Here is a 26,781-nt window from a genome sequence, read left to right as displayed (position 1 = left end):
TAGTGCAGTCAAAAAAAAAAAAAAAAAGGCAGAATCAGAATGATAAAGCATGATTTGCAACCATTCAAATCTACAATGACTTCAATTCCACCAAACAGCTCAGTAAAAATTTCAGAGTGTGTCTTTCAGCCTTCATGACCAGTTTTAACTCTTATTGCCTACTTATCACTGAAATGTTGAGGGGATTGTGATGTTGCACAGCAGAGGAGTAAAAAAAGCACAATGTTTGAAGCCACCAGAGGTCTGTTGGCAAAGTTAGGTTTCCTGGACTTGGATATTTTTAATTCCAAGAGGTCTCTGACCTAAGGAAGCAATCAGCTCCATACATTTCAATATTAAACATTTATGACAACCATCCAACAGCTAATTCCAACCCAATGTCCTTACACAGCTTTCAAATAACCCATTCAACTGGTCTTTCAATGCTGTCCCATTTGGGAAAAGTACCTTTGACTTTCCTATGCTTGAACCAGTCCAACTTCTCTACATGTTCAATGAAAGAAAAGTAAAAGTGTTAGTGGTTCGGTACTGTCTGACTCCTTGTGATCCCACAGACTGTAGCCCACCAGGATTCTCTTTCCAAGGGATTTTCCAAGCAAGAATACTGGAATGGGTTGCTATGCCCTTCTCCAGGGGATCTCCCTGACCCAGGATCAAATCCAGGTCTCCTGCATCGCAGGCAGATTTTTAACCTTCTGAGACACCAGGGAAGCTTAAAAAAACATCTCAACATCTTCAGTGGCTGGTGGTTAAAGCCCAGTTAACATCCTGGGTGTTAACTAATTAGGTAAAATGATTTTTTTTTTTTAATCTTCTGGTCATGCTGTGCAGTATGTGGGATCTTAGTTTCCCGACCAGGGATGGGACCTGAGACCCCTGCACTGGAAGCACAAAGTTTTAACCACTGGGCTTCCAGGAAAGACCCCCAAATGTTTTTTTGTTTTTTGTTTTTTTCACTAAAAATCTCAAGCTAAGCCCACTACTTGGAGATTAGAAGGTCACTTATTGATAATGCCCCTGAGTTAGATCCTCACTAATTAAAAATTACATATGTACATATGGCTCTAAAAACTTGTACAGATTATATAACATTCTAAATATTATTCCTCAAAGTCAGTTCTGACTGTTTAAAATGTGTTAAATAAGAACTCCTGAACTGCCCTTAGCCCAAGTGTAAGTTAAGGCAGTGCATCTCAAACTCCAGAGGAGGAAATGAATGGGAAGGAATAACTTCTATTAACAATTCCTTTGAAAAGATTATATTCCTTTGAATTCCTGTGTTTTACCACAAAATTAAGCATATTTTATAGTCTTCATTCTAAAAACTCTGTGCCTGTTTTAATATACAAATAACACACATTCTTATCAGAGAAATTCTATTTTTTTCCTCTTAGTTGTCAAATAAAATGAATATTCCAAGAAAATGGGCTATGTTTATCCTATAAATTCCACTCAAAGTCTCACTCTTAAAGTTCAACTGTCCCACGCATACATTATGCGAATGCATAAAGTTAACATTTCTGCTCATTCCTCTATAGATTTACTCACAAGTAAATCAGGGGTTTTAAAAACTTGAGCATGCAAATTCTAAACCAGTAAGCGAGGGTAGGATCAAAGATTTGCATTATAAACAAGCACTGCAGGTGGTTCTGAAACAGGAAGAACACTGACCCACGTCACGTCTGACAAGACTTCCTGCTTTAGAATAGACAAGTCTTACAGGTAGGTTCGAGCAATATAACGTCCCCTTGAAATTTTCCATGGGCTGCATACACTCCATCTGTCATTATCTTTCAAGGTCATGGAAACTGGAATAACAGGACCAATTTGTGCAGAGCATAATGGAAACAAAACTGGTCTAACTAGTCCCTCAAATTGATGTAGTCTGTTTTCTAATTCTGTTGTCATTCTCCTAGGAACTACCACCTTATCTCAATCAATTCAATCCTTTGGGGGAGGTGGGATTCAACAAGGGCCTAAACTGCCTTTTACAAAAACAATCTTCACGCCTTCTGAACCAAAACAATCTATTTTATTAAGTTGAGCAACAACTTAATAAACAGCTCTTTAAAACAGAAGACACTGAAAGTGTGTTAAGAGAGCTGTCTCTGTCTCTTACCCGGCCCTATCCATGCTGTTACTTCAATCTGCATGCCAAAGAAAAGTTTTCCTTTTGATGCAGTCAACGCTTTTTCTTGGTCCTCTTGCTGCCGAAAGAATACCAGACCATATCTCTCTTCTGAAGCTCCATGTATCTGCACTGAAGTCACCTTTCCAAATTTCTTAAATTCATGGAAAAGGCCATCTTTAAGGCTTGTATCTAAACCATCAAACAAAAACAAGTTGCTCATTTTTCTAATACAGTTACAACTCAAAATGTAAGCTACTGAGTCTTTAACCTGACTTTTGACCTAATTAGCATTAAAACATTACTTTTTCAAATTAAACCACTCTAAAGATGCATTTTAGAGATTACTGAACAATTCTGAAAATAAACTGGGTTTTAAAAGATATTACTGGTTACCTGCTAGAATGATATAGCATGGTTACTCAGGAAAATACTCTTATGTACAGATCTTTTAAGATAGTGTGAAATGATATAACACCAGGGATTCACTTTAGGATAAAAAGGGAACAAGAACAGGAAAGAAGAAAGATGGAGACAGTTAAAGCAAGTGTGGCAAAACACTGATGATTTTTAAATCTGGTATGGTGTAAGGGAATATTTCTTCTACTGTGGGTGAGTTTAAAATTTTCATGATAAAAACTTCACAAACATACATATATATGCATATGAAAACTTTAAAGACTTGAGAAAGAAAGTCATATCTCTGGTTTTCCATGCATCATGCTGATGATAAAACTGTGGGAAATGGCATATAACATGCTAAACAACTTTAACGCCTTTTAGAGATGAATTATACTATCTGGAAGTCTTGTGTTAATTAGTTCCATTATAAAAATTAAAACTGTACAGAAAGACAAGCCAATTTTAACCCATGTCCATTTCTAAATTACAAAGTAATTAAATCAAAAGTTCATCAACATTTGTATCTCACTAGTCTCTATTCATAAACCTGGTATGTAGGTTTCACAGGCTATTTTAATAAATAAGTAATCACTGAAACGCACTTAGCAAGACATACTTAGTTAGGTCTTTGTTGGTCTGACCATCTACTAACAGTTGTTTACATACTCAATATATGCCTGACATAGCAATAAAAATACATTATAACCAAATGTCAAAAAAAATCGGAATAAAAATTACAATAGAGCTTTTAACTACATACAGTCATTATTCATGACTTTCTTCATTTAAAATGTTAACATATTGAAATGGGTTTCCTAGCATAATTTTATTATGCCCAAGTTACTTCATAGGACTCCAGACCACTGTAAATCTAACTCAAAATAGTGTTTCTATAATTTCATTCTACCAAATTTTTCCTAATATAAAAATATTTAATCCAGAAAGCATTTTTATTCAAAATGAACCATGCTTTCTTTATATAACACACACCATACAATCTTCATGTGTGTAAATGCATATAATATGCATAATAATGTGTATATATGTATATATAATTAGGTACAAGTAACATGCAATCTTATATATGTAACAACCTAGAAATTATATAAATTATAATCACTTGCTTTTTATTACATGGCATTAAATATCAATGAACCACAAAAAGAAAAAGGAGTCAAAGCTGAAAGACAAATAGAAAATACTACCAACACAGTCAGAATAAGAGAGAGAGAGATTTAAACAAAATCTATACAATGTAGAAAACATAAGTTGCTCTCTCATTCCCCAAAAACAGCAGAGAGGAAAGTACAGTAATACAAAATTTTACCTGTAGAGCGCACTGGAAGATTCTGAACCTTGATCCCAAAACTTTTACGGGGCTCATCTTTGTCCAGAGACGAAAGCAACTGGGAAGTGGGTGCTGGGACTGCTGCAGATTGAACCGATCGGGCTGGAGAGTCATCACTTGAACTACTGCTGGAATCAGTGCTACAGATGGCAAAGGAAAAAACAAACAAGTGAAAAAACCAACAGAGAATCACATATAAGACTTCTTACAGTCAACAAGTGGCAATCATCAAAAGGTCTAAATTTCAGGTCTGGGTTTTCTGGATACCCTACTTTCTCCACATCTATTTCATACTCTTACTTCAGAGATGGCAGAAGACAGCACTCACTGGCCTAAGAATGTGGAAGTAAAAGTAACAATCTTTTACCACCACAGGCCACCGAAAGACAAATGCTTTGTTCTGTGCAAAATCTGAACAATTTTTTCCAAATAAAACAAGACTAGTAAACACATATGACTTAAGGGTAATGTTAATAAAATAGTGGATATATGAGTTTTGGATTCAGAGATGTCTATTTAAATCCTAACTCAGACATACAGCATGTATCCTTGGACAAGTCACTTAACCTCTTGCTAAGCCTTAGTTTCTACATCTGTAAAAATGGGAATAATAATAATAGTACCTGTCTCACAAGGTTAAGAAACAAAAAAAACACACAGGTTTAGAGTTCAGAATATGACTGGCAAGAAATAAATGAAGTGGCAACGCTGTTACTATTATTGTTACTACTACTATTACCACCACCTCATAGATATTAACTTTTAGGGAAAAACAGACATTCAAAGTAATTTCCCAGGTTTAAATTTTTGAAGGATTAATAAAGAAACATTATACAAATCACTAGAGTCTTGTCAGTTAGGCTCTTTTCTCTGTGAATAATGTGGGAAATGTGAGTCAATGAAATTTAATTTTTCTCTTCAGTTTAATGCAAACCTTGAAGTGTAAGACAATCACAGTTGAAAGAAAAGGAGATCTTCATTGCAACAAAAAGAATAAAATATCTATGAATAAACCTACCTAAAGAGACAAAAGACCTGTATGGAAAAAACTATAAAACTCATGAAAGAAATCAAAGATTACACAAATGGATGGAGAGACATACCATGTTCTTGGACTGAAAGAATCAATACTGTGAAAATGACTATACTACCCAAAGCAATCTACAGATCCAATTCAATCCCTATCAAAATACTAGTGGATATTTTTCACAGAACAAAAAATTTCAGTTTGTATGGAAACACAAAAGACAATTTGTGTTTTGTCAAAGCAATCTTGAGAAAGAAAAATGGAGCTGGAGGAATCAACCTTCCTGACTTCAAACTATACTACAAAGCTACAGTCATCAAGACAGTATGGTGCTGGCACAAAAACAGAAATATAGACCAGTGGAACAAGACAGAAAGCCCAGAGATAAATCCACGCACCTATGGCCACCTTATCTTTGACAAAGGAGGCATGAATATACAATGGAGAAAAGATCGCTTCTTCAATAAGTGGTACTGGGAAAACTGGATAGCTACATGCAAAAGAATGAAACTAGAACATTTCTGAGCACCATACATAAAAATAAACTCAAAATGGATTAAGGACTTAAATGTATGGCCAGAAAGTATAAAACTCTTAGAGGAAAACATAGGCAATATACTCTTTGGCATACATCACAGCAATATCCCCTTTGACCCACCTCCTAGAGTAAAGGAAATAAAAACAAAAATAAACAAATGGACCTGATTAGACTCAAAAGCTTTCACACAGCAAACGAAACAATAAACAAAATGAAAAGACATTTCACCTCAGAATGGGCGAAAATAATTGCAAATGAAACAACTGACAAAGGATTAACCTCCAGAATATACAAACAGCTCATCTAGCCCAATACCAGAAAAACAAACAACCCCAACAAAAAACAGGCACATGAAAAGATGCTCAATATTTCTCATTATTAGAGAAATGCAAACCAAAACTACAATGAGGTACCACTCTACTGGTCAGAGGCCACCATCAAAAAATCTACAAACAATAAATGCTGGAGAGGGTGTGGAGAAAAGCGAACCCTATTGCACTGTTGGTGGGAATGCAAATTGATATAGCCACTATGGAGAACAGTATGGAGATTACTTTAAAAACTAGGAATAAAACTACCATATGATCCAAATACTCCTCTACTGGATATATACCCGGAGAAAATGATAATTGAAAAAGACACATGTACCCCAATAGTCATCATAGCACTATATACAATAGCTAGGACATGGAAGCAACATAGATGTCCATCAACAGATGAACGGATAAAGAAACTGTGGTACATGTACACAACGGAATATTACTCAGCCATTAAAAGGAACTCCTCTGACTCAGTTCTAATAAGGTGGATGAACCTACAGCCTATTATACAGAGTGAAGTCAGTCAGAAAGTGAAAAACAAGTATCATATATTAACGCATATATATGTAATCTAGAAAGATAGTACTGATAAACATATCTGCAGGGCAGTAATAGAGACATGGGGGATGGACTTGTAGACACAGGGACAAGGAGAGGGTGGGACAAATTGAACGAGTAGCACTGAAACATATACACTGCCATCTGTAAAATCAGATAGCCGGTGGAAATGTGCTTTATGACACAGGGAGCTCACATCTGCTCCTCTGTGACAACCTAGAGGGGTGAGATGGGGTGGGGGACGCTCAGGAGGGAGGGGATGTGCATGTACCTATGGCTGATGCATGTTGATGTATGGTAGAAACCAACACAAACTGTAAAGCAATTACCCTCCAACTAAAAATAAATTCTGGGAAAAAAGAAAGACAAGAAGAAAACATAACCAACACGGTAACATGGTCAGAATAAGAGACAGACATTATAACATGTTTATAATGCCCAAGAACCATGTGAGAAATAGTAAATTATCATTTCAGTACTCCATGAGCAAGACTGCTATGGTTTTAAGTTCTTTTATAGCATTTCCAAATACACTAAAAATAAAAAGCTATATACAGGTTCTGTTATTTACAGGGTTCTGAAATTTTGCTTCATACTCTCAGCTCCTTATAGTGGAAGACTTAATCCTTTAAGCAAACAACTCAGGATGGGGGTTGGGGGTGGGGCACAGGTGGTAAATCCACCTTAGGCACACTCCCTAAAAGAAAAATTCAATAGTTTTTGTCATTTGCACTTAGACTAGAGCTCTCACATCCACAACAAACTCTAAACCAGTCAGATGAGTAAGTTCAACTCCAAGAACTGAGACCAACTTGCTACTGCTTTTCTAATACCTCAGGTTGGGGCCGGGGGGTGGAATATACTAAGAAAATACAACTTACACAGCATTTTTATTTAGTTCTCACATAATAAGGCAAAATATTAAAAATTTTATGAAGTTATCAGAGTTTTCTACAGTTTAAAACATAAAGAAATAAACCTATGCCAGTAACAGCCAAAAGGAGATATGTGAGTTACAAAATACAAACTACTATGGATAAAAGCCTCAAGACAGAATCACAAGTCATCACTACCAGGCCTCCTAGAAATGACTGGGCTTCAGTTTTCCCATCAATAAAAATAATTTTTTTCTAAGTTATAAAGTAAAAGTAGTGTTACAATTACCAAGTGAATAAGATGAAATGGTTGGATGACATCATCAACTCAATGGACACGAGTTTGAGCAAACTCAAGGAGACAGTGAAGGACAGGGAAGCCTGGCATGCTGCAGTCTACGGGGTCACAAAGAGTTGGACACAACTGAGCAGCTCAACAATGTCAACAAACTGAACAGGACACTGTGCTGTGCTGAGCTTACTCAGTCGTGTCTGACTCTTTGACACCCCATGGACTGTAGCCCACCAGGGTCCTTTGTCCATGAGGATTCTCCAGGCAAGAATATTCGAGTGGGTTGCCACGCCCTCCTCCAGGGGATCTTCCTGACCCAGGAATCAAATGGGAGTCTCCCGCATTGCAGGCAGATTCTTCACCATCTGAGCCATCAGGGAAGCCCAAGAAGACTGGAGTGGGTAGCCTGTCCCTCCTCCAAGGGATCTTCCCAACCCAGGAACTGAAACAGAGTATCCTGCATTGCAGGTGGATTCTTTACCAGCTGAGCTACTAGGAAGCCCAAATAGGACACTGCTGCTGCTGCTAAGTCACTTCAGTCATGTCCGACTCTGTGCAACCCTATAGACGGCAGCCCACCAGGCTCCCCCATCCCTGGGATTCTCCAGGCAAGAACACTGGAGTGGGTTGCCATTTCCTTCTCCAGTGCATGAAAGTGAAAAGTGAAAGTGAAGTCGCTCAGTCGTGTCTGACTCTTAGCGACCCCATGGACTGCAGCCTACCAGGCTCCTCCATCCATGGGATTTTAGGGCAAGAGTACTGGAGTGGGGTGCCATTGCCTTCTCCGAAATAGGACACTGTTCTCATTCAAATTAACCCATGCGTGCTCAGTTGTATCCGACTATTTGCAACTCCATGGACTGTAGCCCGCCAGGCCCCTCTGTCCATGAAATTTTCCAGGCAAGATTACTGGAGTGGGTTGCCATCCCCTTCTCCAAGGGAATCTTCCTGACCAGGATTGAACCCAAGTCTCTTGCATCTCCTGCACTGGCAGGTGAATTCATTACTACTACTGCTACCTGGGAAGCCCCATTCAAATCAAGGGTTAACAAAATTAATCTGTTTTTAGCACAGAAGGAAAAAAAATGGTTGTTACATGTATTACATACTCCAAGCAATACAAGATTATTCATAAGGCCACCAGATGACTACAATATAAAATATGTATATGACTTATCAATTTAATTTCAAGGAACCATAAAATCACCATTAAGGAAAACACTTTACTATCAATACTACCATTATATACACCAAAATTCCTTAGCAATAGTAGGGAAAGATGTAAACAAATATGGCCAGAAGCAGAATTTTTGGGTACCAAAATAATGTCCCAACAGAGTTCTGTTTAAGTTTATGTTATAAAAATGCAGAGGAATCAATGATTATGATTTGAAGGCATAAAACAATGATAGAAATGTCATCACATTTTTGTTTAATTTCCTGCTATCACACCAATTCTGAAACAAGATATAAAATTTAACTGGCAGAAATATCTGCTGATCAATTTGGAGTTATAACTAAAAAGAAGGAAAGGTTTTTAAATAAATTATGAAATGATAATATAACTTTTGAGTTTGGATTTTATTATGCTAACCCAAAACTGCAATGTATATTTCCAGTGTAATCTGTTAAATGTAGTGTGGATTTCAAGATCTTGAATCAAAGCAGGTTCCCAAATACTTTTCAGCCCTATAAACTGAAATAAAAACCAAATGCTCAGAATTTTTGTGTCAATTTTAACTTTTAAAAATTCTTATTTTCAGAATCTTGTTAAAACTGAAAAATCACAAGAGTTCATCAAAATTTACGATGCATAGTATTTTGTGCTCAGTTGCTCAGTTGTATCGGACTCTTGGACTGTAGACCACCTGGCTCCTCAGTCCATGGGATTTCCCAGGCAAGAATACTGGAGTGGGTTGCCATTTACTCCTCCAGGGGATCTTCCTGACCCAGGGATCAAACCTGCATCTCCTGCATTCAGGGGGATTCTGTACTGCTGAGCCACACTATACAGGGAAGCCTGTATAGTTATTTCAGTTGTTTCTTAAGAGCCAAGAATAGTTAATAGGAAGCTTTCCAATCTAAATTGTCTAAAGTATTGGTAATGAAGATGCATCAACTAATAGCTTTAAGAAAGTGGGCTTTAAATTTACTGGGCCACAAGAGAAACACAAAAAGATGTCCAACATCGCTAATTATTAGAGAAATGCAAATCAAAACTACAATGAGGTATCACTTCACACTGATCAGAATATTTCATCAAAAAGTCTACAAATAATAAATGCTGGAGAGGGTGTGGAGAAAAAGGAACCCTCCTACACTGTTGGAAATGTATTTAAATTGGTGCAGCCACTACAGAGAACACTGGGAGGTTCCATAAAAAACTAAAAAACAGAGCTACCATATGATTCTGCAATCCCTCTCCTGGGAATATATCTAGGAAAAAACACACCTGGGGACTTCCCTGGTGATCCCAGGGTTCAGAATCCACCTTCCAATGCAGCGGATGTGGGTTCGATCCTTGGTCGGGGAACTAAGATCCCACTTGCCACAACCAGAGAGCCCATGTGCTCTAGAGTCTGGGTATCAGCTAGACTTCTTCTAGAGAGAAGCCCACAGGCCACAATGAGAGAAGCCCATGTGCCACAGTGAAGCTCTGGTGTACAACTAAGATCCAATGTAGCCAACTAAATAAATATTTTTTAAAACCCCATAATTTGAAAAGATTCATGCTGCACCTTAATGTTCACTGAAGCATTATTTATAAAAGCCAAGATATGGAAGCAACTTAAGTGTCCATCAACAGATGAATGGATAAGATATGGTGTATGTATACAATGGGATGTTACTCAGCCATAAAAAAGAATGTGGGAGGGAGGGTAAATTAAGAGTTTGGGATTAATATATATACACACTACTATATATAAAGTCGATAACCAACTGCTATATAACACAGGGAACTATCCCCAGTATTTTGTAATAACCCTATAAGCCTTCCAATGATGGCTCTGTGGGTAAAATATCCCTTTGTAATGCAGAAAACACAAGAGACATAGGTTCAATCCCTGAATAAGGAAGATCTCCTGGAGAAGGAAATAGAAACTCACTCCAGTATTCTTGCCTGGGAAATCCCACAGAGGAGACTGGTGGGCCCCAGTCCATGGGATCACAACGAGTCAGACATGACTGAGCAACTGAGCATACCTAAGGAGAAAGAATCTGAAAAACAAAAAAAAGGTAACAGAGATTTTATTTTCTTGGGTTCCAAAATCACTGCAGATGGTGACTACAGCCATGAAATTAAAAGATGCTTGCTCCTTGGAAGAAAAGCTATGACAAACCTAGACATGCTGCAGTCCATGGGGTCACAAAGAGTCAGACACGAATGAGCTACTGAACTGACTGATGTTTAACTGAATCACATTGCTGTACACCTGAAACTAACACAACATTGTAAGTCAACTTCACTTTGATAAAAAAACTACAAATAAAAATTTACCTGACCGGATCAGTATTATATTTTCAACACCACTTAAAAATTCTAAATGGTAAAGAACCTGAAAGAATTACAATTTAAAAGAAATCTAGTTACACTTTTCCTAAGCACATAAGACAATTAAGGCTGAATTATTTCTTGTTATGTGCTTAAAATTTTTAAATTACGATTACTAAGGGGAATTCCCTTCTGATCCAGTGGTTAGGATTCTGCACTTTCACTGCTGTGGGCCCAGGGTTTATCCTTGGTCGAGGAACTAAGGTCTTGGAGGTCACGTGACACAGCCCTCCCTCCTCCCCGGAAAGAAAAATTATTCAGAAAACTAAGAAGTGGATCTGATCGAAATTTTCCATAGTGGAGAAATACAAGTGATTGGTTACACAGTAATTCTTGATAAGCAAACAGAATATGGGATGCCAGGATTCTCTTAAACCAAATTATGTTGTCAAATAAGTAACCGTTACTGTTTTCACAGCCATTTTAAACACAGAACTACAGTGAGCATTTGACTCTTAACACTGAAAATGTCAAGATACTGCATATGTCTATTTATAAGATGTGCTCAGTCACTCAGTGTGTTCAACTCTTTGCGATCCCATGAACCGTAGTCTTCCAGGCTTCTCTGTCCATGGAATTTTCCAAGCAAGAATACTGGAGTGGATTGTCATGTCCTCCTACAGAGGATCTTTCTGACCCAGGTATCAAACCCTAGTCTCCTGCATCACCTATAGTGCAAGCAGATTCTTCTACCATTGAGGCACCTGGGAAGCCCATTTATAAGATGACTCGGGGATAAATTTGTTCACACACAAGAGTAACAAACATCCAGTCACACACACACACGTATTTGTAAACATTCGATTATGATAAATACGCATCTATGCTGTTTTTTTTTAAGCTGGAATATTAAAAGCATTTCACCAAATTGAGAAACAAAAGTATGGCCTAAGTGGATTTTTTTTTAAAGGAACCAGGAAAGTGACTAAAAAACTCGGCAGTTAGAACAGTTAAGAAGGCTGATTTGTTAAAAGCAGACATAATCTCAAGCGACAACTTTCCAACAATCTCTCTTCTCTTCTATCACGCAACTAACAATTTTTTCTCTATATACAGTCAATATATAAGCTTAAGATAAAAGATGCCAAGTGCAGATTTTCCATCAGGCCTGGGCAATTCAAAATGTACCTGCTGTCTCTGGGGCTTCCATAAAGTGAAAGGGTAAAATGATCTAATTTCTTAAACAGAACATATCATCATACCAGCTAATAATCCCTTTAGGTTCAGTTTTTCACAAGTCCAAATTTTCAAGACAATCTTATCTTTTTAGTGCAGCAGTTCTCTAAATGTGGTGTGAGGACCTGTGGGGATCTCCAAGGCCCTTTTGAGGGTGTCTGAGGTCCTCCCTATTTCAATTATGTATCTGTGTGAGGCCACATTTTCTTCATATAGTTCACACTTTTCCATATAAAAACATTATAATCACAATTTGAATACAGAAGTAGTTATAAGAATCTAGCTATCTGCTGAGATGCCACTCATCGCACTCTTTTTTCTTTTAAAAGATAGTTATGTCACCCAGCTATAGAGCTAAAATTAAAACTGACTATGGAGCTTCCTCCCCAGAAGCAGAGAAGTTGAGGTAGATGGCTCTCCCAAGATCATGGATGAAGATCTTTGTCTCCAATATGAAACTATTCGGTTTGTCTTTGCACCACTAGCTTTTTATGCACAGGGAGACAATGGTCCTTAAAGCACAGGAACACAATGTCCTTAACTCTGGCAATTGCCACTAAATCTACCACTAAGGCCATAGTCGCACAACAAAAGTCCCTAGAATTTCTTGCTAAGGTGGTTTGGATAACAGAATTGCTTTCAATTACTGGCAAAACAAGCCATAAGTTTATGCCACAGCAAATACCTCCTGCTATACCTGGATCAATCCCTCTGATCCTGGAGGAAACACAGGAAATTAACAAAGAAGCCACTTGACTTAAGACAGGTTAATGCCCCTTTGGGTACATTCTTTGCTTTATTAGATACCAACTTGGCTGGTTCCCAGGGAGCCTTAAGGAGCATTCTAGTCTCTTGGTATTATCCAACTGACAGTCATCATTATACTCTCCCTGGTGGGCTGTAATCTCTCAAGGGTCTTAAATTCATGTTTGTAGTCATCAGCAATACAAATAAGATGAACAGCAAAAACAATTCTTTCACAGACCAGACTCATAACCTATGAGTTTCACACCCAGACAAAAACAACAACCTGATGGTGACCAAGAGTGGTGCTTACACCAAATTTTTGGTTAAACTCTCCTATATGAGAAGAGGGCCAAAAGTGGGGGAGGGTGTTAATTAAGCAAGGAGACCATTAGACTGAGGTGGCTCTAATAATTTACAGCCTTACATAAGTAAACCAAACCTAAGCCTGCAAACGCCTCAAGATTAGGAAATCAAACCTAAGGATAACCAAGAACCAACAGCCAGTCAGGCTTTTCCAAATAAGGCAAATACTAAAGCTATAACTGATCAAATAATTTTTCTGCTTTGCTTTTCTCCATAAAAATCTTTCACTCCAGCTCCTGTTGATGGAGCACTCCTAACCACTTCCAGTTTGGCAGTGCCCAATTCAGTTAGATTTTTGCTCAAATAAACTATTAAAATTTAAAAGGAAAGAAAAAAGTTATGACAAATGAAATCAATAAAATTTCAAATTAAAGTTTAAATTTCTAATATGGCAAAATGTCAAGAGACAGTACAAAATAAACAAAAGCTCAGTAATTAAAAAAAAATAAAAGGGTCCTGAGCCCACCAGAAAGTTTAAACAAGACTAAAAACAAAAACCCCACTAGCTCAGTGGATGGTCTGATGTGATCCTAATTCCATTTTACACTCCACCACTTCTGATACAACCTGAATTGCCGAATTAAGTCTGTGGTTTTTTGGTTTTATAAGAAAATCAGGAAGGAAATACTCAACTGTTCAGTCTGGCAAGGTACGTCATTTTGCCTCTCTAAACTTTAATTTCCCTAGTGGGTTATGAGCCCTTCAAAGGTCCTGCTAACTCTAGGATTCTGACTCTCCACCTCCCTCCAAATCTTCCAGCTCTGACATCTCCATATTGTTCAACATGGGAGAGGGGACCCTTTACAACTTGGCCCCAAACTAACTGCCTAGTTGCTCATTCTCACTCTCTTGTCACACTGTATCCCACCCACTAATGATCTATCCCATGGACAGAGGAGCTTGGTGGGCTACAGCCCATAGCGTCACAAAAGAGTCAGATACATCTAACTATGCGATTAAATAACAACAATGATCTACCCACGTAACAGTACACCAGTTTAGGGACTTCGCTGATGATCCAGTGGTTAGGACCCTGCGCTTCCACAGGTTCTGTCCCTGGTGGGGAAATAAAATCCCACACGCCTCACAGTGCAGCCAAAACAAAAAACAAAAGAGTATACCAGGTTCTAATCATGGGTACCTCCCTTTTTTCTTATCAGATGTAAGTCCTTAGTTAAATTACTTCCTCTCTAATCTTTCATTTTATTGCATGTAAATGGTCATAATGCCTACCACGTATGAGAGGCTGTGGTGAGGATTTAATGAGTTAGTGATGACTGCTTAGCACTCTGCCTGCACACAGCAGTATGAGCGCTCTTGTGCATACCTGCTCCTTCTGAGGACACCTTTCTGTACTTCCCTGATTGGCCTTCAAGGATTAGTGAGATCCAAAGTTAACCTCCTGCTCTGCAGCTGTTCTTGACAACCTCACCCCACCCCATAAGCATTCGTTAGTTTCTTAGTTGTGTATTTCTAAACCTCTTTTACTACAATGTCTGTCTCAAACCTCTTCACTCAGTATTATAACCACTCATTTACTGGACTCTTAAAAGTCTAAGACTGGATTCATCTTTGTAAACAGAGTCTAGCCATGGTGCCCAATGTATAATGGATGTGTGCCTCCAAGAAATTATTGACTTGAATTATGCAAGCAACTGAAATTGATGCCTAAGAAAGTACACCAAGCTCAATAAAATGAAGGTAATTACCTACATTCAGTATCTAAGACTGAAATGAAAATTTCTGATAAAATATGACTTTGTTGGAAACTGCAAAGTATGTCTTTCTTCTTTAATGTTTCATTAGTTATTGAAGAAAAACAATGGCTGTTCTAAGCCAAGATTCTAGGACTTCGACACATATTATTAACCTGACTGAAAAATCACTGGTAACTGTAAAAACAAAAACACTTCATGGATCCCGTCATCTACAACTTTGTAGAAGATTTTTTAAACAGACATTTTCTGGGATGAAAGAAAAGTGTAAGTGAACATGAAGTCACTTGGTTGTGTCCAACTCTTTGCGACCCCATGGACTGTAGCCTACCGGGCTCCTCTGTCCATGGGATTTTCCAGACAAGAATACTGGAGTGGGTTGCCATTTCCTTCTCCAGGAGATCTTCCCCACCCAGGGATCGAACCCAGGTCTTCTGCATTGTAGACAGATGCTTTATCGTCTGAGCCACCAGGGAATGTGATGAAAGAAAAATCACAACTATAACACACAATACAATGCTTTAAATATCTAACAAAGTCCAGAGTCTTTGGATGCATTATTCTATTTCATTCAAAAATCTTGTAACTGTGAAGACCTACATCAGCGGCTCTCAGCTGGGACAATTTTGTCCCCCAAGGGACATTTTTGGTTGTCACAATTGTGGGTAGGGATGAAGCTTACTGCCACTTAGTGAGCAGAGGCCAGGGATACTACTAATATCCTACAATGCATAAGACAGTCCCCACAACAAAGAATTATCTGGCCTCAAATATGAATAGTACCAAGGTTGAGAAAATCCAGCCTACATTATTTCCTTGACTGCTTTCCTTTCGTTTGCAAATCCAATGTGCTAATTTTAAGCTGCAATTCAAATGTGGGGTCCTTAAAGTCACTACTCTTCCTTATTACTAATATATCACTTCAGGGACTTCTCTGGTGGTCTGGTGCTTAAGAATCTGCCTTGCAATGCAGGAGATGCGGGTTCAATCCCAGGTCCGGGAAAATCCCATGTGCCACAAAGCAACTAAAGCCGCTGTGCCACAACTACTGAGTTGTAGTTGTGTTCATAGGAGTGCATGTATCCATGCACTCCAAAACCTACATGCCACAACTAGAGAGCCTGAGTGCCTGCCACAAATATTGAAGCCCTAGTACTCTTGGAGAAGGAAATGGCAAACCACTCCAGTACTCTTGCCTGGAAAATCCCATGGACGGAGGAGCCTGGTAGGCTGCAGTCCATGGGGTCACTAGGAGTCGGACACGACTGAGCGACTTCACTTTTACTTTTCACTTTCCTGCATTGGAGAAGGAAACGGCAACCCACTCCAGCGTTCTTGCCTGGAGAATCCAAGGGACGGGGGAGCCTGGTGGGCTGCCGTCTCTGGGGTCGCACAGAGTCGGACACGACTGAAGCGACTTAGCAGCAGCAGCAGTACTCTGGAGCCCAGGAGCTGCAACTACCGAGCTGAGAGCCACAACTAGAGAGTTTGTGCACCCCAGCGAAGACCTCATGTGCTGCAACTAAGACTTGATGCAGCCAAATTAATGAATAAATATTTTAAAATTATGTATTTATCACTTCATAAAAATCTCTGAATAACACCAAAACTTACAGGAAAAAAAAAAAGGTCAACTTTTATAGATTCGACTGAGAGGAAGCTAGGATCAAAAATGTTCTGATGTCATTTGATTTTGGAAAACATGACAGAAAGGGAAACCACACACAGCTTTTTATAATATGTGCTTTGCCATGTCAATAGCAGGATCAAAGTACTTGCAGACAACACTGTTTTATAGTTTTTGAATAAATGGTGAAATATATGGGTGAAAAACACAGCACAGCTACTCCGACTCTATCAGGTTCACGTCAATGGTAACTACTCCAATTCACGTTAAAATTGTTCCTCAACTCAACAGCTTTCTTTACCCTCAACCTAGAGATTTAAGATGATAGTTCAGTATCACAACTAGATATTTTTCTCACCAAAGTACCATGGTCAGAGAAATGAATAAAACTTCTATTCTGCATAAAGAACTTAAGGGGGTATTTTGCCTTATAACTTTAAGACATTTTAAAGACTGCCTTTAAGAATGACAATATAATTCAACAGCAAAAAAACAACCCATCAGATGCAAAAATGAGTATCTTTAAACTTGAACAGACATTTCTCCAAGGAGGATACAAATGGCCAAGGTGCACATGAAAACATGCTGAACATGACTGTTAGAGAAATTCAAATCAAAACAAGATACCATTTCATACTCATTGCTGCTGCTGCTGCTAAGTCGCTTCAGTCGTGTCCAACTCTCTGCGACCCCATAGACAGCAGCCCACCAGGCTCCTCTGTCCCTGGGATTCTCCAGACAAGAATACTGGAGTGGGTTGACATATCCTTCTCCAATGCATGCATGCATGAAAAGTCACTTCAGTCATGTCCAACTCTGTGCAACCCTATGGACAGCAGCCTACCAGGCTCCTCCGTCCACAGGATTCTCTAGGCAAGAATACTGGAGTGGGTTGCCATTTCCTTCTCCATCATACTCATTAGAATGCCAATTATACAAAAATAGAATATAACTATGTTGGCTGGGATGGAATGAAACCAGAACTCCTGCACATTGCTGGTGGAAAGGAAATGGTATAGACACTGTGGAAAATAGTATGGTAGTTCCTTAAAAAATTACAATTGCCACAACCATTCAGCAATTCCACTTCTGGATATATAACCAAAAGAACTGAAAGCAGGAGTCAAACAGATATTTGTTCACCCACATTCATCTTCACATAGCCAAAAAGTAGAAGTAACCCAAGGGTACAGAGACAGACAACTGTATAAACAAAATGTGGTATCAATATACAATGGAATTTTATTGAGCCTTAAAAGGGAAGAAAATTCAGGCATATGCGAAAACTTGGATGAACTCTGAGGATATTATGCTAAATGATATAAGCTATTTACCAAAGGGTGAATATTGTATGGCTCAATTTTTATGAAGTAACAAGCAGTCAAATTTATAAAGACAGAAGGAATGATGGCACTGCCTGGGGCTGGGGAAGAAGAGAATGAAGAGTTCTTGTATAACGGAAAGATGAAAGGGTTCTGGAGATGAGCAGTGGTGATTGCTGCACAACAAGGTAATGTACTAATGTCACTAAAGTGTATACTTATATGGTTAAAATGGTAAATTTCATGTTATCTATATACATACACTGGGCCACCTGACCTGCCTCCTAAGAAATCTGTATGCAGGTCAAGAAGCAACAGTTAGAACCAGACAAGGAACAAGGGACTGGTTCAGAATTGGGAAAGGAGCACATCAAGGGTGTATATTGTCACCCTGCTTATTTAACTTATATGCAGAGTACATCATGAGAAATGCTGGGTTAGAAGAAGCACAAGCTGGAATAAAGATTGCTAGGAGAAATATCAGTAACCTCAGATATGCAGATGACACCTCCTTATGGCAGAAAGCAAAGAGGAACTAAAGAGCCTCTTGATGAAGGTGAAAGTGGAGAGTGAAAAAGTTGGCTTAAAACTCAACATTCAAAAAATGAAGTTCATGGCATCCAGTCCCATCACTTCATGGCAAACAGATGTGGAAACAATGGAAACAGTGAGAGATTTTATTTTGGGGGGCTCCAAAATCACTGCAGATGGTGACTGCAGTCATGAAATTAAAAGACGCTTGCTCCTTAGAAGAAAAGCTATGACCAATCTAGACAGCATATTAAATAAACAGAGACATTACTTTGCCAACAAAGGTCCGTCCAGTCAAAGGGGTGGTTTTTCCAGTAGTCATGTATGGATGTGAGAACTGGACCATAAAGTAAGCTGAGCGCTGAAGAATTGATGGTTTGAACCGTGGTGTTGGAGAAGACTCTTGAGAGTCCCTTGGAATGCAAGATCAAATCAGTTAATCCTAAAGGAAATCAGTCCTGAATATGAATATTCATTGGAAGGACTGATGCTGAAGCTGAAGCTCCAATACTTTGACCACCTGATACAAAGAGCCGACTCATTGGAAAAGACCCTGATGCTGGGCAAGACTGAAAGAAGAAGGGGACAGAGGACGAGATGGTTGGATGGCCTCACCAACTCAATGGACATGAGTTTGAGCAAGCTCTAGGAATTGGTGATGGACAGGGAAGCCTGGCATGCTGCAGTCCATGGGGTGGCAAAAAGTCAGACACAGTGAGCGAATGAACTGAACACAGACACACAAAACCTAAGAAGTAAAATACAAAATGAACTGTACTTCTCTTTGTTCCTTAGAAACAAATGGAGAGATTCCAAACCAGTCAATGTAACAAGCTACGTGCTGGGTTTTGTCAGTAAGGCTCTGCTGAATCGAGGCCCCACAACCTGGCTTATATAAGGCTCTGCTGAATCGAGGCCCCACAACCTGGCTCATCAAAGTAAAGGTGCCCCAGAAATAATTTCAGAGAAATGAGTCAGCTCTAACTGGTGATTCCCACAACTATCTGGAAAGAAATAGGGAAAGCATTTTAGGTCTTGACTATATAAATTATAAATTAAACTCTTTAGACCAAAAGTCAATGAAAAGTTAAATTCTTGGTATTTAGGATACTTATTGAGAAAGACCGTGTTAATATATTAATGAGTGAAAATGCATTTTTAAATTATGGAACCAATATTTTAATGTCAATTTTGTTTTGGTCCACATATTTCTTCTATCATTAGAAACCACAAAGACTTCTAATGGGAAAAGATCTGATTTTAAAAATATGATGATTAACTTAAATAGTGAAACCGACAATAGAAGTTTTGTCTCCTTTTCTTTCAACATTTATCTGTTTTTTCCTAATTGAAGTATAATTGATTTACAATGTTTGTTAGTTTTAGGTGGACAGCAAAATAATTCAGTTATTTATATTCTCTTTTTCAGATTCTTTTCCCCTGTAGGTTATTACAAGATATTGAATATAGTTCCCTGTGCTATACAGTAGGTCCTTACCGTTTATCTATTTTATATACAGTAGTATTTATTTGTTAATCCCAAACTCTTTATTTATCCCTCCCCCGTTTGGTAGCTATATGTTTGTTTTCTATGTCTTTGAGTCTATTTCTGTTTTATAAATAAATTCACTTATATCATCTTTTTAGATTCTACACATAAGTGATAAAAGATACTGTCTTTCTCTTTCTGACTTACTTCACTTAGTATAGTAATCTCGAGGTCTGACTGTGTTGCTTGTCGGCTGAGTAATACTCCATGGGTGTGTGTGTGTGTGTGTGTGTGTGTGTGCACACGCACGTGCATATGCCTATGTGTAACCTTTACCTCAACAGACACAGCTAGAAGCAGAAAGAGAGCCATAATCCACCAGCAATAATTTTTCTTTACACTGCAATTAGTTTCTACTAATATAAAAAATAAATAATTTATTTTCTAAGGATTTCTAAGTATAATAGAAAATCTACACTTCAAAAATTAACTTTTCTGGGTTTTAGTTTCCACCTAGCCTTTACCTATGAGCATTTGTAAATATCAAGCATGCTTAAACCTTAGGTACTTTCTCTGCCTTATACGTAGGTAAGATTAAACAGGTGTAGAGTTCATGGTCACTAAAGTAGTGGTAAATTCAACTGCAGTATTAAAATAATTGATTTTATTTATCTCCCTATTCTAAACTCCAATAGTTTACATAAATGAAGGAAAAAACAAAATTATTAAGGACAATTTTTTAAAAAGCACCTTATTTTGGTGGAAAATACTATTTAAAATTGAGCTTAAATATGCTATGTGTAGCATATGCGTAGCTTGGTAACAAAAAAATTAAGTACAAGTAACTCTTCTGGGTGCAATTACAGCTGCAAGTTAATGTTTTAAGCTTGTTACTGATACTATTTTTTAGTAGAATTAAATACAAGGAATATGGAAATAGTTAATCTATAGAACAACAGCTAGATAAGTAAAGCTTTCTTCCCCAAAAGCCTACAGGAATATTATTCAGTCTTAAAAAGGAAGACAATTCTGACATTTGCTACAACATAGATGAATCTCTAAAACATTGTACTAAGTGAAATAAGCCAGACATAAAAGGCAAATACCGTATTATTCCATTTTTATGAGTTACCTAGAACAGTCAGACTCATAGAGACAAAAACTAGAATGGTGGTTACCAGGGACTAGGGGAGAGAAGAATGGGACTAAGGAAGAGAAACCATTATTGTCTAATGGTTACAGAGTTCCAGTTTGGGAAGATGAAAAAGTTCTGGAGATGACTGGTGGTGGTAGTTGTACAACAAAGTAAATATACTCAATGCCTCTGAACTGTACACTTGAAAACAGTTAAAAATGGTAATTTTGTGCTATACATATTTTACCACAATTTTTTAAAAATTGAAGGCTTACAAGTTTAGGCATTAAAAACATATTTGGAGGACCTGGTGGTCTAGTGATTAAGAATCCATTTTGCAATCCAGAAGACACAGGTTCAGTCTCTGGTTGGGGAACTAAGATCCCACATGCCCTCGCACCACAAGAGAGTCCATGTGCCACAACAACAAAAGGATCCCTCATGCCACAACTGAGACCCAATACAGCCAAATAAATAAATACTGAATAAATATTTTTAAGAAACTATAGGTTGGTGGTTTCAAATCTTAGGGTTCTAATAACAATAGCAAAAATTGGCTATTGGAAAAAAATTGGAAAGTGGCTAAGCTCTTATAAATCTATTACTAAGAACTGCGTGGCATATTTGCTGATGGGCTTCATGGGGCTCTAAAAAACTTCCAAGTTAATTTTAAGATGATGGGGTAGCAGAAAACTAGTCACAAAGTGCAGCTTATTATTTTTTTTTTTAAACAGATTTGGGGGTGGGGCAGGTATGTCATCAGATTCTGCCTGGACAGATTCATAGCGGAAAAAAAATTTGTAGCAGATAAAGTGGGAAAATTACTTACGTATATATTCCCACTGTAGCCTTTCCTCTAGGGTCAAAAGTACCTTTAGCTTAAATTCCAAAAAGCCTCAGCCTGCAGTGTCATTACATTTTTGGCAATGTAAGACTCACAAAACCTTAAAACTCACAAAACCTGATACACAGGTAACTCAAAGCAAAGAGCACCAAACATGAAGGCATCCTAGAAGTGACAGGCAGATAGAACACATGTGCCTAAGGAACAAGACATCGTTCTGTGAGGCAGCAAAGCCCTCAGAACATCCATGGAATGGATGTATCATTCAAGGGACAAACTGAGGAGAAATCTAAACTGCTAATTATTACAGTGGGATTTACTTCCTCAACTACACACAGTGTAAAACTAGATCTATTTCTTGTATGAACAACTAACTGGTTTAAAAGGCATAAACCAAGAAAGCATATGGATCAAGCGAAACCATTTTGCTGTTGTTGTTTTTAAATTCCCAAATGGTTATGTACAAATGCTGTAGTCTTTACCAAACCCACAAGCAAACTTGAACTTTGGGTTTTGCCTTTCTCCAATTTAACTTTGGAGCTAATTGCAACTCTTTCCTATCCAGATTTTTAAAAAGAGGCTTGCTATTTTCCACTTCTAAACTTTTTATTAAGGTAGCTCCATACTCAAGAGGTTACCAGGGCACCTAACTCCCCACTAGGAAGCCTAAAGCCACCCACTGTTTGATGCATGTGTTTATTTATAAATGACTTCACATTACTCACTAAAAAACCCCAGCCTCAAGTCCTTCCTCTTAAACAACTCCTCTGCGATTTCTTCCAATGGAAACAAACAAAAGCGGCACTCCAAATGGATCCAACTGCCATGACACAGCACATTCAGGAGAGGAGTGTGCCCCTCCCCAGGATCAAAAACAACACTCAGAGAGTCACAGAACTCCCCAGTTTTGGTTACATAAATCGCATCTAGAAACAAGACAAGTATCTATTAAATGTGTGTCTTATTCTAATTTTAACACCAGAATTCCATGTATTTTAAACACACTTTAAACCTTTATCAAAAGTATTAGCCATCATTTAAAAATTACCTTCAGATTAAGGGGTTGAGGTGCTGTTGTGTTTTTCTTTTTAATTAGAAAATATCACTCAGTTAAGATGACATAATTTTCTTCTTAGAAGGTTAATTTATTGGAGACTTACACATTAAAGGTTTTCAACAACTGAGACATTCCCTTGGCCACTTTGGAAATCAACATGCATTTTAATATTTTAGGCTGATCAATCCTAAATTTGAAAAAGACAGACTCAGCAAAGACTATATTTTAAGTCTTGGGACTTAAAAATAATGGGTGCTATTCTCTCTAAAAAAAAAAATGAAAAGCACTAAATATGAATGCACAAATTACTCCATGACATTCCATCTTGATAGAGTTAATTTCTAAAACTGTGCTGTCCAACAGAAATTTAATAGAAGACAAAAATGTAATTTAAAGTAGCCACACCTTAAAAAGTAAGAACAGGTGAAATTTAATAATGTATCTTATTTAATGTAATACACTCAAAATGTCATTTCAACATGCAGTCAACATAAAAACTAGTAACTTAAAAAAAAAAAAAAAAACTAGTAACTTTGTTTTGCTGTATCTTCAAAATTTTGTATTTTTTAAAAATAGTTCCACTGAGATATAATTTCATACCATAAAACCGACCTATTTAAAAGTATACGATTAATAGGTTTTAGTATATTTATACAATTATACAATCATCACCATAATGTAACTTTGGTACATTTGCATTGTTCAAGAAAAAAAAAAAACTCATACCTATTAGCAGCACACCCCATTATCTTCCATCCTCAGCCCAAGGTAACCATTAATCTAATCTACTTCCTGCCTCTGTAATTACCTATTCTGGACATTTTACATAAAGAGAATCATATAATATGTGGTCTTTCCTACCATCTTCTGCCACTAAGCATTTTTTTTAGGTTCATCGTGTTACAGCGTGGATCAGTACTGGTGCACAAACAGCCACATGTGGCTAGAGTATACAGTAATGCACAAATGAGTTCTAGAACCAGAAAGCTCCCCAATAAACAAGCACATCATCCTTAAACAAGAGGCCATGTTAAAGCCTTAGAAAAGACCCTGATTCTGGGAAAGACTGAAGGCAGGAGGAGAAGGGGCCGACAGAGGATGAGATGGCTGGATGGACGAGATGGCTGGATGGCATCACCGACTCAATGGACATGAGTCTGAGCAAGCTCTGGGAGATGGTGAAGGGCAGGGAAGCCTGGCGTGCTGCAGTCCATGGGGCCGCGAAGAGTTGGACATGACTGAGCGACTGAACAACAAGAACATGTTAAAGCCATTACAGTACTTAAAAGAAACGCCATTTATGAGAGGTAACACTTCAGAGGTTTAGCACATTTTAAAATAATTGTTACTGATGGTCCAGTGGTTAGGAATCTGCCTGCTAATGCAGGGGACACAGGGGTTCAGTCCTTAGTCCAGGAAGATTCCACATGCTGCAGGGCCAACTAAGCCCCACGTGCCACAACTACTGAGCCCACGCTCTACAGCCCTCAAGTAGCAGCTACTGAAGCCGAGAGCCCTAGAGTCCACGCTGTGCAACAACATAAGCCACTGCAACTAGAGAGTAGTTCCAACTCATTACAACTATAGAAAGCCCGAGAACAGCAATGAAGGCCTAGCACAGCCATAAATACAGAAATAAATATTCTCTCAAATAAATTAATAATTGTTACAGTATACACAAAAATCATTAAGAAAAACTAACGGAAAAGTGTTATTTTGTTAAAGTCACATAAGTTCTCATTTTAATTCCAGACAGCTCTAGTAAGTGAGCAGACTGATCCCTGAAAACATACATTTCCACTTCAAGAGTACAGAGGAATAAATAGACAAAGTAGAACTTAGTTCTTGGGTACCTATCACTTTAAAATTTAAAAACTATCTTTGTTGATAAGTTTAAAAAAAAAAAAAACACCATCCTTTATTTGGGATTGTACCAGCAATCATAAATAGACAAAGTAGAACTTAGTTCTTGGGTACCTATCACTTTAAAATTTAAAAACTATCTTTGTTGATAAGTTTAAAAAAAAAAAAACACCATCCTTTATTTGGGATTGTACCAGCAATTCACACAAGCTTAAAACAATTTTTCTTTTTTCTAATTTAATGGGATTAAGAAAAACTCAAAAGGTTATTAACCAAGTCAAATTCTAAAATGTCCTCTGGACCTCCCTGGTGGTCTAGTGGTTGGGAATCTGCCTGCCAATATACGGAATTCAGGTTTGATCCCTGGTCCAGGAACTAAGATTTCATATGCCGTGGAGCAACCAAGCCCGTGCACCACAACTACAGCCCGCACAGCCTAGAGCCCATGCTCCGCAACAAGAGAAGCACCGCAATGAGAAATCTGTGTACCACAACTAGAGAAAGCCAGTGCACAACACAGACCCAGGGCAGCCAAGAATAAACACAATTTTAAAAAAATAAATAAAAGATTTTAAAAAGTCCAATCTTATTTTACTTGAATTACATATTTTCCAATCTGACTCAAAGAATACATATTATTATCACCATATATTTGAATATATTTTTAATCCATTCTACAACCAAGAGAAGTTTTTTTAAGAGTATGACTCAGATTCTTAGGAAAACCAATTCTGTTTTGCAAAGTTAATTTTAAAATATATTTCACTTACTATCTTGTATACCTGGAAAGAGAAGTTCCTTTATCCTACAAAGCAGATGTAGGAAAATGTCCCACAGAAGTGACTTTATACAATTTGTAGCAGTATGAAACCCTAGTAGTATTTAGTTTAATGAATGACTAATAATTTAAGTAAATAAATTATCAAAGGGTGCTCTTCCCATTTTCTCAAGAGAGGAAATCACAAAACTATCCTTTACAGATAAGGGTAAACAGTTTGTACTCGAAGAAACAGATTTAAAAAAAAAAAAAAAAAAACTAGGGGGAGAAGGCAGACAATGAAATCTTGGCTAATTCTAAGCTTCACAAAATGCTACTACTTATTTTAAAAGGAGAATACACATTTCCCTTTAGTTCTGTGCATGGATGATCCCGTTGTTCAGGGCAGGGTAAAATTATACCATGGCTTCTGAGAAAGACCATAGAAAGCCTTCAAGTGAAAACAACTCACAAAAGATAAAAGAGAATAACAAGGTTTCCAAAACCACTCTAAGTAAACTTCTACCATAAGTAAAAAAAAAAAACACAGGTTTCAATCTCATTCCAAAAGTTTAAAACATAAACAAATTTATAGGCACTTACATTTTCTATATAGCTCTGGCACTTCTAAAGACAAAAATAAATGCAGTCCTTTATTTGTGGCTTTAATATTTTAGTGACTTCTCAGTGTTTTCTGACCAGGAATTAGGCCATATTTAACTCCCTTATTTGTCAAAGAGGAAAGTTGTGAAAGATGCTATGCACAAAGCAGTCATGACACTAAAAATCTGCAATTTAAGCGTTTTTGCTTTGACTCTGCTTCTAAATCAAATACAATCTGGCACAGTATTTTTAAGTTGAAAGTTTGTTTAGGACTTGAAATTACTTTTTGTTAATTTTTAAAGCAACATTTAAAAATTTACATCAAAGTTAAATTAAAACTCACAAGATACCAAGTCACACGTTTATCCCCCTAACCTATTTTTCATTCTTTCCACCTAACAAGCCAAAATAAATCCCAGCACCTCGGTGAAGAGAATGAAAAGGAGCATGGCAGAGAGTTCTTCACTGCAAACAGACTAACAACTAAAAGCAAGCTCCTGGGAAACTCTGA

General features: G+C 37.7%; 1 protein-coding gene across 5 annotated transcripts in view; it reads right to left on the bottom strand.

Moving 5' to 3' along the window:
* SPEN (spen family transcriptional repressor) overlaps positions 1-26,781 on the bottom strand; it is a 92,481-nt gene that overhangs the window by 25,818 nt on the left and 39,882 nt on the right. For 3 of the 5 annotated variants that reach the window (XM_086343854.1, XM_086343850.1, XM_086343852.1), the window contains 2 exons: positions 3,858-4,018; positions 2,120-2,320 (listed from right to left, as the gene is read on the bottom strand). In XM_086343854.1, coding sequence (XP_086199980.1) covers positions 2,120-2,153 — 34 coding nt within the window. In that variant the 5' untranslated portion in view covers positions 2,154-2,320; positions 3,858-4,018. The remainder of the gene's footprint in view (positions 1-2,119; positions 2,321-3,857; positions 4,019-26,781) is intronic. The other 2 variants (XM_086343851.1, XM_086343853.1) reach the window with 1 other exon arrangement.

The sequence above is a fragment of the Bos grunniens genome, chromosome 16, assembly GCF_055505025.1.
Source record: "Bos grunniens cultivar Pamir isolate PY7600 chromosome 16, Bosgru_T2T1.0, whole genome shotgun sequence".
Taxonomy (NCBI): Eukaryota; Metazoa; Chordata; class Mammalia; order Artiodactyla; family Bovidae; genus Bos; species Bos grunniens.
Note: the sequence above shows the minus strand (reverse complement) of the source record. Positions and strands in the feature narration are given on the sequence as shown.